This window comes from Falco biarmicus, chromosome 2, assembly GCF_023638135.1.
Source record: "Falco biarmicus isolate bFalBia1 chromosome 2, bFalBia1.pri, whole genome shotgun sequence".
Lineage (NCBI taxonomy): Eukaryota > Metazoa > Chordata > Aves > Falconiformes > Falconidae > Falco > Falco biarmicus.
Window position 1 is genome coordinate 86,352,889 of NC_079289.1, and position 13,466 is coordinate 86,366,354.

Consider the following 13,466-nt stretch of genomic DNA (forward strand, 5'->3'; position numbering starts at 1 on the left):
GTGCTTACTAGCCTCTATGTAATGGGAAAGCAACCTATGGGATATTCCTGTGGTATAGAAATGATGGGTGAGATTGATTTTCTGTGCTTCTAGGCCTGCGTCTTCCCAGTGTAAAAACTGGGAGATTTTTGTACATTTGAAAGGTGCATTTTTGGGTGGTTTTATCAAGAAAGCAGAGAGTCTGTAAGCTTGAAGAACTAGTCTGTTGCGTGAAGGACTGGGTTCTCCACACAGCATTACTTTACTGAATAAAGGAGGCGGATTCAGGACTTGCATGAGAGGAGCCGCGCTGCACTGATTTGAAAGGCTTGTGACACCAAGAGAGGGTTGTTAGCTTTTGTGTACTGAATATTAAGTAGGAATTAATACAAAGAAACACTGCGACAGTTACTCAGCAGGAGCAGAACTATTTCTTCTGCTCTGACAATTCCGGGGGAGAGGCTGGTCCTTCCCAGTGAGGCCGAGGCAAGCCCTCAGAAATTAAATTACCTGATTTCACTCACAAACCAGCCACGTGGCATTTTAAGCGCTCAAATTAACAGCTGCAAAGCTAAGACCCAGGTTAAGGCCCGTTTCAAATCCGTCCCAGCTTCGGATTTGAATTCGGTATATATTTGATTGACTTTTTTCCACAAGTCCGCTGGGAGCGAGCGAACCGAGCCGCCGGCCTCCCGGCGGGCCCGGAGCAAGGCAACGAACCCCCCAGCAGCCGTCCCGGGGAACCCCGAGCGCCCCTCCGGCCGCCGCAGCAGCCCAGGGGGGCGGGGGGCGAGGCGCCCTCGGCGCCCCGGGCCGGGCAGGCGGGGGCGGGCGGCTGCTCGGGGCGCTCCCCGCGGGGCCGCCGCCGGTGGGCGGGGGCGGGGGGGCGGGGCGGTGGAGCACGGCGGCCCCGCCCTCCCTCCCGCCTCCCCGGCGGGGCGGCCGCAGCGGCGCGCGGCGGCGGGGCCGGACCGGCGGCAGCGCTGTTTCTGCCTCCGCGGCGCCGCCGAGCAGTCGCCGCCATGAGGGAGCAGCTGAAGGGGTGAGGGGGATGCGGGGGCGCGGGGCGGCAGGTGCCGCGGGGGCGGGCGGGGGGCCCGCAGGTGTTCCAGCCGAGCGCCCGTAGGGATCCCGCACCCTGCGAAGGCGGAGAGCGGCGTGGCGGGGCTGTCCGTCCGTCCGTCTTTACACACCGTAGGGGGCAGCGGCTGTGCCTCTCGGTTATCGCGCTAAACGGGTCCACTTGCTGCCCGATTTCTTGAAACGGCGTTTAATTCAGCGCCTTTCCCCTCTCCCGAGTCCCTGGTTTCGGGCTGGCTGTGCCTGGCTGGAACACGTAGGACATGGCGATGCGGGAGCGCGCCACGCGCGGGGGTACCTGTGCGGCCGTGGGGCGGCGGGGTGAGCCCCGAGGTGGAGGCGGGAGGTGGTGGCGGTGCGGGGGACGCGGCGGGGGCGGGAGCTGGCTCGGGTTCGGAGGGGCAGCGCGGTGCTGTAGAACGTTACCGGCGGAGCACACGGCGTGTGCTGTAACTCGGCTGAGGCGTGAACTTTAACAGAACTCCTGGAAACAGGCGTGCTGAGGGGTGTATTGCTTTTCCCGGTAATTTCACGCTTAGAAATAATCTTTCAAGTCAGCACGTAGAAGAGGCCGGGAGGGGATTCCCTCCAGGCTATTTAACTGCCGTATTTCTTGCTGTTACGCGGTAGGTTATATTGAGCTATTGTAAAACACCTTGCAGCCCGGGACACCAGCAGCATCCCCGGTCCTCGCCTTAAGTTGAAGCTGGGCTGAGAAGTGGTTTTGGCAGGCGTGCGTGTCCGGAGCTGAGGAAACAAGACATATGGTTATGCGTAGGGTCTTTGACCCTTTAGCACTGAGGGATTGTTTGAGGCCATTGCTGTTTGAGCCTGGATGTGACAAGACCCTGCAGTGAAATTGCTTTGGCAGAAGTGGTGAGGATAGGCTTTGAAAAGCAAATACTTTAGTGGAGAGTAACAGCTGGTGGGGCAGGCTCACCCAGCTTTAGCCACTGAGCAGGAGTCTTTGCCCGTGACAGAGCGTACAAAATAAATGTTTAACATCAAGGGGAGAAAAAAAGAGTTACTATTCAGTACTTGGCAGCTGATATTTGCCCTTCTCCTACTATTAATTTCCAGTATCGGCAAGAAACTGTAATATGTATCGGTGCTTGCTTTCAGCAGTCTGATAAATCTTGCGAAAACCAATAAAACACCCTAAAGTCAAATTCCTGCTGAAAAGACACTGATCCTTGGCTTAAACAGAAATAATCTCTGCACAGATCAGTAGTCTCTAGATTTACAGATGAAAACAGTAGTCCTTTGTAAAGCCCAAAGGAGCGCCACGTTTTTACATTGCGAATACTTTCCATAGCAGTAACTTGTTTTATCTAAGGAATTAATGAAACGATGTGAAAAGACAAATATTAAGTCTTCCTTGCAATCGCTGTCATCTGCTATTGAAAACATTTTTTAAATGAGTGGTAGTGTCTATTCATGCAATTTCAATTGCATTTAGGCTAGTTTAGTAAAATCCACACAACTCTGCCATGTTTATTTTGGCTTTTTGACAACAGTCATAAGGTGGCTGGAATAACATTTCATTCACCTTAAAGCCAAAAGGTGAGAAGTATTGTAAATTGTGGTGTTTGAAAATGGATCGATCCAGTGCTTTTGACAATACTACTTTAATTTTGGCTCTTTCATAAATGTATGTTAACAATTTATTTATTGCTACCTGATAGAATTTCTTATTCTATGTACATGTATGCACATCTAGTTCACGTTGTATTTTCTAATGAAGGGGGAGGGGAGAGAAGCGCTGCAGAACTGGCTCTGGTGTCACCAATTAGGAGGGATGTCAGAGTTTAGTTGCAGTTGCAACCTAAAATTCTAGGCTCTGAAGCTGAGCAGTGAATGCACATGAGACTGAATCCTACATATATATTAAAAAAAAGGGGGGGGGGGGAGGGGGGGGAGTAGTGCAATCAAAAGCAGTTAAAAGGCTTGTGAATGTTTCTGTGTGGCAGGGTGTGTGTGGGGGGGATTTGTGCAGGAATTTGGGGGAGGGGGGAGCATTGCTCTCCACTCCTGCTGCTGGCATTGCTCAGAAGTAATATAAAAGGAAGGAAGATAAAATAACTGTATTGTGTCCAAACTGATCAAGTTATAACAAGGGAACTGTAATTCACCTAGTCTGTCAGCTAGGATATCATCTCTTGATTTCAGGTTTTCAATCCTGTGTGTTATTGGCTCTGCTGACAGCGATGAGAGACAAATCTTTGCTGTTGGCAGGAACAGAGGAGTTCACGCAGGCATAGTGTGTGACAGAATTCCCCACATAAAAATTATCCTTGCTAATATAATATAATCATCCTTTAATTAAGTGGTCCTGCGGTTCCCAAAGGATGTATTAAGTGAAGAGTATGCTTTCATCTCACTGAATTATCTGTGTATTTAGCGTGCCAGTCACACCAGTGCCTAGGTGTCACCATTATCCGTTGCTGTTCTTCTCCTTTTCAGGCGTGGTTTTAATTTCCTTTCTACCTTTGCAGCTTAAGTCAGGTGAGAAAGAGGAAAATATGCTATGTGAGCCCACTTGTATTTTTATTTGTTGCAGAATGTCTGTGATCTAAAAGCTAGTAATCAATTTAGTTGACCTAAACGTAGAGCCAAATTGAAAAATGTATCCTCTGAGCAATATTGCAAAAGTACTGGCTGTGTGCGTTGATGTCTTTTTATTTTGGTGGTTCATTGGAAAAGCATCTTTAGTACTTGTTTCTGCACATGTTCTCACCCTGCTTGCTGCTAGTCAAGAGGACTTACACTACACTTTTCATGTCTTTCTGACTTGCAAACTGTAAAGGGCCTTGTTCACCGGAGTTTGAAACTCTGGCAAACGTTTTGCTGCAGATCTATTAAGGATGCTACAGCATTCCCAAGTGTGGTTGAGGCTGCCTGAAACTGCTGAGCTGGCATTTCACTTCAGACGGTGTTCACAATAAGGGCATACACACAAATCCTCCCCCACCGGTCCAGCCCCAAAGCTCACAATTAAATGGCCTTTGAAAATGGCAAAGAGGCTTATGAAGAATAGCCTCGATGGAATCTAACCTTTCCTGGAGCTGCCCTGGTGTGCGGAATTGTTGATAATTTTCTGAGCTGACAACGTTCAGTTGAGAGGCAAATGCCTTTTAGCTGGAGCAAAATAGCTGCAGCCTTCCTGTGTTCTGCATGTAAAGTACCAGCAGAATCTGCCCTGGCTTGGTACAGGCACTCAACCTCTGCAGAAATCACAGCGACCAAGGTTCAGTCCCCTTTAAAACCCTTGCTTGTTCTTGCAGGAGTGTGGAGGTGTACTGGTGGCTTGCTGGTCCGCTGCTGGGTCTGGTACAGGGTGCAAGGCTGAGTGATTGCTGCTGAATTGCTGAGGGTGGCCGTAGCAGGCGGCTGCAGGGCACTCTGCCCCACAGGTAGTCACTGCTGGCAAGGTGGCAGGGGCAAGAGTTAGGGTCTCTACTGACTTGACTTTGATAGCCTAAAGAAGGGGATCTTTAAGTTGCAAGTAAGTTTATTTATAAAGGAAAGGGGGTGAAAAAGGGGTAATGCACCTACCCTGCAAGTTCATTCTTTGTCACTTGCAGATGAAGCAAATAAAATCATTCCTTACAATCTCCAAGAGAATTAATATCATACTATGAAAGAAAAGCACGCTGAGTAGTGGTTTGGGGTTTTCAGGTATTTTTAATACCAGTAACAGTTGGAGTCCAATGTTTCTTTGGCAATGGAAACTTTATTTACAAGATCTTAGGAAACACAATTATGTATTTTCAGAAAGATTAGTAAATGCTGTAATCTTAAACCATACACAATAAATTCACTGATACATGATTAGGCCTTACCATAAATGAAAATAAAAAAATCGGTAAACTACTCATCCGTATGATGTTGATTAGCAATTAACTGTAGTAGTTCCCCGCATCTTAAGATGATCCTTTTGTTCTTCTATCCAGCACAGGCAGAGCATTCCATAATCCTGTACAGATACACTTTTGCCAGATACCTGATGGCTTTTAAATATTTTAATGGGGAGTAGGTGCCTTTGAAGGCTACCAAGTTAACAGCTATGGAGTCTGAAGTGGTCTAGCTTATCTGTAGAACAGTCTGGGGCTGCCAAACTTAATTTCATAGGGAAAGTCAGGCAGATTATTTTCAGAGGTTTCTTGTAACTGTGTGCGTAAGGTTTTTTTTCTCATTTTTACTACATGATTTGGCAAACAAACTGTGGTGCAGTTGCTATTCAAATAGCCCCTACTTCTGGGGCTACCTGCCTGTGGGGAAGCAAGCCAGGGTGGCTAGGGTGATGCCTGGGGAACTGTTGATCTGGGACTGACTTTGGGTGCAAACGATCTGTGGTCCCGGGTCTGTGCGTTTGAACGTTTATTTGGATCTGCAGTCCGTTCCCCTGAATAGTGACTGTCTAGAGGGTTCTTATGCTCCCTTCTTCATTTCCTTTGTTGTATAAGCAGAGGCTTCAGGTAGTCACGTTTTTTTGAGACTCGATGTATAAATGAAACTATTTCTATTTTTCTTCAGAAATGCACTTTATACCTGGGTATGGTAGAAACTGCTGGTGCTGCGTTTTTTCTGCAGAACCTGCCCATCCCAAGCATGGCAGGAAATGCAGGAGCTGAGGTGCAGGTAGCTCAGATCTACCCAGTTTCTGCATTTAAAACAAATAGACCAGGCTGAGATTTCTGAATGTGATTGCAGCTGCCTGCCTTTGCAGGACTCATTTTTTTACCAGAGCAAAGAACAAGACTGCTTTTGCTCTTCTGGTGTCCTCCCTCTTTCACTGCCTTCAGCCACCACAGGAATTAGGAAGGGGAGGGGATGCTGAGGTTGATGAGACAGGGCTTGTTTAAAAGCCTGTGCTCAACTAGGGCAGCACTGTGGCAGCATTTTTTCCTTATGCTTAGTGCTTGTGATCCCTTTCCTTCTTGTTTGTAGTTACAGAGCAAAATCTGGAAATATTATATATAGCAAGCTACTGAATATATAAAGGTTACCAGGCCAGTAAAGTGTCCATGTGGATCAAATAAATAGCCTGTCTTTTAAGACCAAAATTAGATCATACTAAGAAAACATGTCACGATTTTCTTTTTTCAATGAGTAGGGGTGGTTTTGAAGTGGTTCACTGAAAATTCTACACCTTCTTATCCTATAAATGGTAAAGGTGTACTGGGGAGCATCGCTGTCTCAAAAAGAGAACGCAAGGACCTTTTGTTCTCTAAAATAACCTCATCCTGTCAGTCTTGCAGTGCACAGCTGGGTGTACAGGTGTGTTCAACCTGCTGGCTGGGTTGTGGTTTAGTCTTGGAGCTGGAAGGCGTGTGCTCTAGGAGCTCAACGGCGCTGTGGATCAGATCCTGCTCTCCTGCATATTTTCTCCCAAATGATGTGTGCATGTTGGAACCAGGATGTCTGCTTTTTAAGTACAGAAATTGCAAATGTGATTGCTAGCAACTGTGCGCTCCATACACTTTCCTGAAATTATTTTTTATGAATACTTATGGTCATCTTTTAATGCAGCTGAATTCTGTATGAACGGGACTTTATTGGCTACAGGATAGCTAAGGAGAATTTTCTTTCAAGTGTTCTACATTAATGAAAACGTGATCATGTTAGCTATGCTGCGATTAAGAATATTGTAAAGTGTGTAACCTTAGGAGACACGAGTTGCTACTACACCTGCTAACACTTTATTTTATTGTCTTTCTTATACTGCATGTCTTTTGGCAACATGTTGTGTTGCAAAGCTGAAGACTGCTAGCCTCAATGCAGAGACTGTCCGATTTACATTCTAGTCATACCGCAGCGTTTCGTAACCCCCTTTAGCATTTCCCTGGCTTCCCAACAGCTCTGCTGCCTGACACTGCACAGGGACCTCCAGGGCAAGGGAAAAGGCCTGACAGCCCCAGGGAACAAGAGGAGCAGCAACAGTCTTTGCTAAAAGAGACCATCAATATGGGGTGTGCAGTGCACCGGCCCGAAAAGTGGTGTAAGCTAGTGGTGGGTCGGTGGGCTGTGGCATGGGGATTTTAGTGCAGGTGTTTGGACTGAAAGGAGGGATTGCATCTGCTGCATTGGGTAGCTCTTGCCACGTGGAAAGAGCACATAGGGGAAGGCAGGTCAAAAATGCCATGGGTCTTAGTATCTGGTCAGAATTTCCATAAGTGCTTTAAGAATAAAGCCCTTTGAAATGTCTCTCCTCTAGTCTGGAGGAACTGGAGAAGGATCTGTACGAAAGAAATGAGTTTTTAAGAATTGATCTGTGTGCTTATGAATTCCTCAAAATGTATATGGCATATCTGAATACTAGCTGTCTTTTTAATATTAGCACTACTTTTAATTTTGTTTCTTGAGCCCGTGCCTAAAGAAAGTGCTCTAAGTTAATGCCTCATGTTGAAAGAAGACATGCCTGCTGCTGAGACCCCCTGCCAGAGTAGTTCAGGCTGCATGTGGTGGCCTGGCACCATGCTTGGATGTGCAGCCTGGATCACTGACTGTGGGATGGAGAAAGAAATTTTATTTTACTAACTTTCATGTTTTGTATTGTAGCCATGAGACGCAGACAACCTGCTGGGATCATCCCAAGATGACTGAGCTTTACCAGTCTTTAGGTAAGACACATCTTAACGTGTTCGTGGTTTTTCATTTGAAGGAATCGTTAAGGCAAAAATTTCCAGAAGTAGTGAAACAAAATTAGGAGAAAGCGAGAGGCAGTGCTTTTATCAAGGTTAAAATTTTCTGCAAGGGAAATATGTAAGGCATAATAACACATTTTGAACAAGCAGTGGAAAAAAATCATATTTCAATTAGCACGTTTGGAATGTGCACTGGGTTTATGAAGTAATTTGGGTGCATTGTTGCAAACTCTTGTGAAAGACTGGGGCAGAAATTAAAAAAAAAAAAATCCTGAATCTTTTCACTGTCTAATCTACTTTACAAAATGCAGATGAAAAAAATCAAACCAAGCTGCTGTTAATGTTGACTTTCGGATGGTAGGAAGCCAATTGAAGCAATTTGCCAAACTGCGTTACCACTGCTTTATTTTTAAAGCACTTTCAATACTTAGAAGGCATGCCAGCTGTCATGATGTCATTTTGAATGCCCAAATTGCACGCTTATTATGACTTCGGATGTGCCTCTCTGGTGGAGGCTTTTTTTATTTTTTAGCAGCTTTGGATTTTATTAACAGAAGCACATCTGTAAGATAAAAGAAGTTAATCCATGCTCTAGTACAGACTGCCTGGCAGACCATTTAATAGCTAACTCTTTGCTTTTAATGGTTCTGTTAATAAATAATAGAGAGGGTATAATAAAAATTAAGCTACTTCTCTAAAAAGAGAATATCGGTGAATATGCTGCATTCATAAAAGAGGTTATGTCTGTACAGCACACGTACATAAACCAGCTTTAAACGAGCCAGCTTGAGCACTAGGGCAGTCAGATCTAGCATTCAGTGCAGGCTTATTTACCATGGTGAAAAACAGCTTAAATTATCTCCTGATAAACTCTAGTTTAGCTGCTGAAAACAGTCTAATTATGCAAGCATAATCTATTTCAAGCTAACTCAGGTATCTCTATGATGCTCTGCACTTAAAGGCATACCAAAAATATTTCAGAAAAGTGATGTGATAAAATGGAATGAAACAGTGTGAAGATTTTTTTCTTTATAGTACTAGCACTGTGGCAGCAATTTGTTTAAAAATTAACCAGAATACAGCTCTGTATGTCAAAAAGGGATAGAAGATGTGTAAGTTCAGGCTAACCAAATGCAAAAGCAGGCGAGTATTGACTTGCTATTTAATTATAACGCATTACCCTGTTTGTCTCCTTTGTATTTCTGCTCTTCAAGTGAGTGGTTTAAAAGGTTCAGGACAAATAGTAATTGCACATGGAACATCCTTTTAATACAGCTAGATCTTCAAACAGTTGCCTGTTAATTGAACTGCACTCTGACTCCACAGCCGCCTTTGATCAAGAGGTTGCATGATATTTCTGATACTGTTGTTGGTCAGACCTGAAGTCCTGTTGCAGTTGCTTTTCTTATTTCCCTATTTCAGCTAGAGTACTTTTGAATATCAAGAACTGAAAAGGTAACTATATATAAGGGACAGAAGTGTCTGGATGGGTTCAGGTAAACAGTTCAAAAGATGTGTGAGTGCTGAAGTCAGTTTGCATTTAGTTTAACTGAGTTTCCTCATTAGCAGTATCACCCAAATGTCAAGAGTTTAAGATAGCCTTATTTCTCACTGCATAAAGAAGGAACACGTTTAGGCAGGGTTTCTTTTTTTCTTTTTCCTATAAAATCCTGCTGTTTACCTTTTCAGGAGCAAGTAATGTCCAAAAGGGGAGTCCTCTTTTCTGGCTAGTTTTGTGTCTTTGGGGGTTGAGACCAAATGCTCATTGATAGTGACACTATTGAAAGTGACACTGATTTTAGCAAAGCATGCATAATGTCTACTTTTGTTTGTAAACTTAGGTCTTCATATATGTGTACAAAACAGACAAAGTAATTCTATGTGCACTGCCACATGGGGTGAAGCTTTGATAAAAGTGATACTGAATAACCTACCAATTTATTTTATTTTATTTTTGAACTGGGTGTATTCATCATTGCCTAACTTATACAAATTGCATAGTACAAGCATAACCCGTTTAGTCTTGAACAGAACCCTTGATGTATTTTCAGTGCTTTGTTTTGCCTCAGGTCAAAACGGTAATAATGGGATGTTTGAAGTCTTTTCGGAGTGTTCAGTAATATTTTATCCAAGAAGATATTATTAAAGTCGATTTTGTATTGCATACTCGTTAGACCTTACTATTTTACCCCACATGAGGATCCAAACTTTGGTTCTCATTCATATGAAGAAGCTAGTAAAGAGCTTAATATGTATGCATTTTAAAAATCTGGTAGAAAACATGATTTCTGCAATCCAGGTAAGTGTAGAAAACGAGACTAAGCACATGAAGGCTGTCAAGAATTTTCATTTCCATTTTCCAACTCCTGCACTTAGCCTGTAGGGAATAATTCTGCTATGTGATGTAGAGCTCTACACATGCTTGTGTATCTTAATTTGCTAGGGGATCCTTATGCCTAATTTAAATTCTTACAAATTAGTGAAAACTTAAGTTTTTTAAATGAATGAGGAAGCTGCGACCTGGCACAATGTAATGTTCCTCATCTGCCTGTGTCTTTGAGATATGAGACACCTCTGTAAGAAAAAGGAGTAATGCTACTTTTATTCTTCCCATTTCCAATTTACACACCTACAAATTGCTGCCGTACATTTTGCTAAAATAGATTAATTCCAAATTTCAATCTTTCTGTCTTTAGCAGTTTGGATGTTCACAAAAATGAAGCTAAATTACTTGGGACCATTATTTGGTACTAATAAAATAAGGTAGGAACATGCTGTGTACACTTTTGTACATGATCAGATTGTTGGTCCAGGAAGTCCTGTGTCCTGTCTTCAATAGGGACTGCATCAGAGAAAGCAGAAAGAACCCATAGGAACAAGTGATAAAATAAACTGCCCGTGAAAGCACTAGTCTCAAATTCTCTTTGAGCTCATTTGCTGAAACATGGCTGTTTATAAAGATACTAGTAATAACTGTAAAATATTTGATTTGAAATTTTGTATAAGTATGAAAAATTTCTAATTGGTTTTTCTTATAACAGAAGCTTTTCATTTTAATTAAAATGCTTGTTCTTGACTGTTCTTTATTATTTAAACAACATAGCATTTTATTAGTTCTAATGAGGCATCTACTTCTGACAAGTTGAGCAATTTTCACTCTTCATTTAAAGTTATGGTTATTTGAAGTTGCATAATAAGCTGTCAATATTAAATGACTTCATTGTTGTTTAATGGTTAAGTAAAAGTGGTAACATGTAGTTGCAACAGTGACCTTAGCTTATTATTTATAGTAGATGTTGGTATAGGTTATTTAAGAAGAAATCATATAAATTAAGGACATAGAGAAAAAAAAATGCTGAAATAGGAAAGATAGTAAAAATTGGTGATGCATGACTCTGAAAGGTTCAGAGGCTGAAAAACATCCCCCAGTTTGTATTTGCACCATTATGAATCACTCCCATTTTCTTCTAACTTCCCTCTAAAAGTCATCAAAGTACCAAGAACCACTCCAGCTGCTTTTTTCCAGAAAGTTCCCCCTGCAGCAGATCTGATTTTTATACTGTTCTTTTACAGCCCACTAACAAATTTTCTCATCCTTCATGATGGCTGCAGGGTATCACCAAAATCAGAATTTGTGTTATTCCATTGTCCTGGAGAGTTCAAGGACCTTTGGGTAAGGGGAGAGATGGGAAAAGCAGGAATCAAAGTGGTCTGGGATTGTTTAATTTTTTTCAGATTATCTTCTGAGAGTCAGTGTTTAATGGCAGGCAGTTTAGCTCAGAACAATAGTGTTTTGCCTTTAAGCTGAAAACTGCTCTAACTTTTGCAGTGGTGGCCCAGGAGAACTTGGCTTGTTGTGCTATACGGTTAGCGTCCCCCTCTTCCAGCTTTCCCATGTAGTGTCAGTACCATCTCCTCAAGGTGCATTAGTGTCATGGTGAACAGTAATTGCAGTAGCAGGGTGCGATCAGAAATGTTGCTCTGTGTGTCTGTTTATCTCTTCTAATTCACCAAGGCATGGCAAGAGAAAAACACCCTCGCCCATGCAGACTGCCGTGCACTGGTGACAGCTTTTCTTTTAATTTGGAGGGATGGGGGGCAGTTCTCTGTGGAGTACATGAAAGAAATGTTGGAGTTGCTTAACACAAGGTAGGAGGTACCTCTGAGCCTCCGCTGGGCTTTCGGCAGCAGCTGCTGTGTTGATCTTGTGGCTGGCTGCTCTCATGCAGCTATATGAGCTTCCAGCTCTGAATGACCAAGGAGGATAAACTTCATCGGGTTTGATTTGTGTATTTTTATTTGTCCTTCTGAAATGCTGTCTGAAAAGGCTAAACTGCACCTCTTGCTATAATAATTTCTATTACAAACTACTAAACCATGTATTTAATATGAGGGTTTATTCATATTCAGCTGTTTTCCATGTTTGTACTAGGCAGACGTGCTTATTGCACACATCAGTCATTTGATTTCTGCTGAAATCCGGTGAGACAATATGTATGGGCTTTCTTTAAAGGCTGCTTTACTCATTGGTGTCCTTTTCAAGCTAGCTACAATCTGATTATTAAAACTCATTTTAGAAAATAGGATTGGTTGGGTTCTGTCTACCTTGAATAGTAGTCATCTTTCTGATAGTGTGTGATTGCATTCTGTGTAGGCATACACCTAACAGACAATAAATGTAACTACTGCAGAGAAGTAGAAGGTAGGTGGCAAAAGTTAACCTTGCATCCCTTGAAAATGAAACCATAGGCATATTAGCGGTGAAGGAGGGTATTAGAGAGAGAGCAAAGTAGTATTGTTAGGAAATAGGTAACCAGTATGGCAACATTTTGCTCAAGAGTATTGCACTCTAGATTTATAAATGGACACCTTTCATTGATATTTTTGAAGTTGTTTGTTTGCTATTTATGTATTCTAGGATTTTCCATTGTGACTGCTTCTCATCTAGCATACATGAAGGGTTTCTGACTATAAACTCTGCTACAGCCCAACCCTACAATAGGGTGTAACCCAGGTGTATATCATATCCTTTCTTACACTTTTGGGTTTGCAGGCTGAAGAAAGGTCATTACATGCTAAAACTGAATTCCCAAAGGTCATGTCAATGGGTCCGGTTATTGTGATGCTGGTATGTGAACTGATGTTCAGCTACTTGGTCTAGATGCAATCAGTAGCATTTTGGTGCCCTGGGTACCTCCCACTTTCTAATTTGCAGGCGCTATCAGCTTTTTTACTAAGTGGGGCAGGTGTAGTACAGCGTGGTGTTTGGTTTCATGGAGAGTCGTTAAGCTGTATGTATAACAACACTGTTTACCATTACTTAAAGCAATGTAGATGATCGCATTAATTATTGTTATAATAAAAGAGTCAATGGCTGAGACTCAACTGATATTAAGCAGGGTTACTTGATTAATTTCTTGCCTTTGTGCATTTGTCTCATTTGCATTTTTAAATTACAGTTCCTGAAGAGGTGATACATGTCACTGTAGGGCATCATTAAAAGATCTATGAACATGTTTTGGGCAGCAGGAAGAAACCCAGCATTCTTATCAGCTGATCAGGGAATCACAGCTGTATTGATGGGAGATGAAGCTTCTTGAAAAGTCAGAGTCATTAATTTCTGATGAAACATGAAAGCTTAGTGGCTGGTAGTGGAATTTTGGTCTGTTCAGGACTGTACAGTAAACAGGTTTTAATCTCTGTTAGGTAGGCATTGTCAGAGACAACAGTGACATGTAATTTCCAAAGTAGTTTATCCGC

At 42.8% G+C, this 13,466-nt stretch overlaps 1 protein-coding gene across 19 annotated transcripts in view; it reads left to right on the forward strand.

Moving 5' to 3' along the window:
* Window positions 1–13,466, forward strand: part of DMD (dystrophin) — a 1,162,034-nt gene that overhangs the window by 1,077,437 nt on the left and 71,131 nt on the right. For 15 of the 19 annotated variants that reach the window (XM_056326975.1, XM_056326977.1, XM_056326978.1 and 12 more), the window contains one exon: window positions 7,621–7,682. In XM_056326975.1, coding sequence (XP_056182950.1) covers window positions 7,621–7,682 — 62 coding nt within the window. Of the gene's footprint in view, window positions 1–889; window positions 1,022–7,620; window positions 7,683–13,466 lie in introns of those variants that run through there. The other 4 variants (XM_056326990.1, XM_056326988.1, XM_056326991.1 and 1 more) reach the window with 1 other exon arrangement.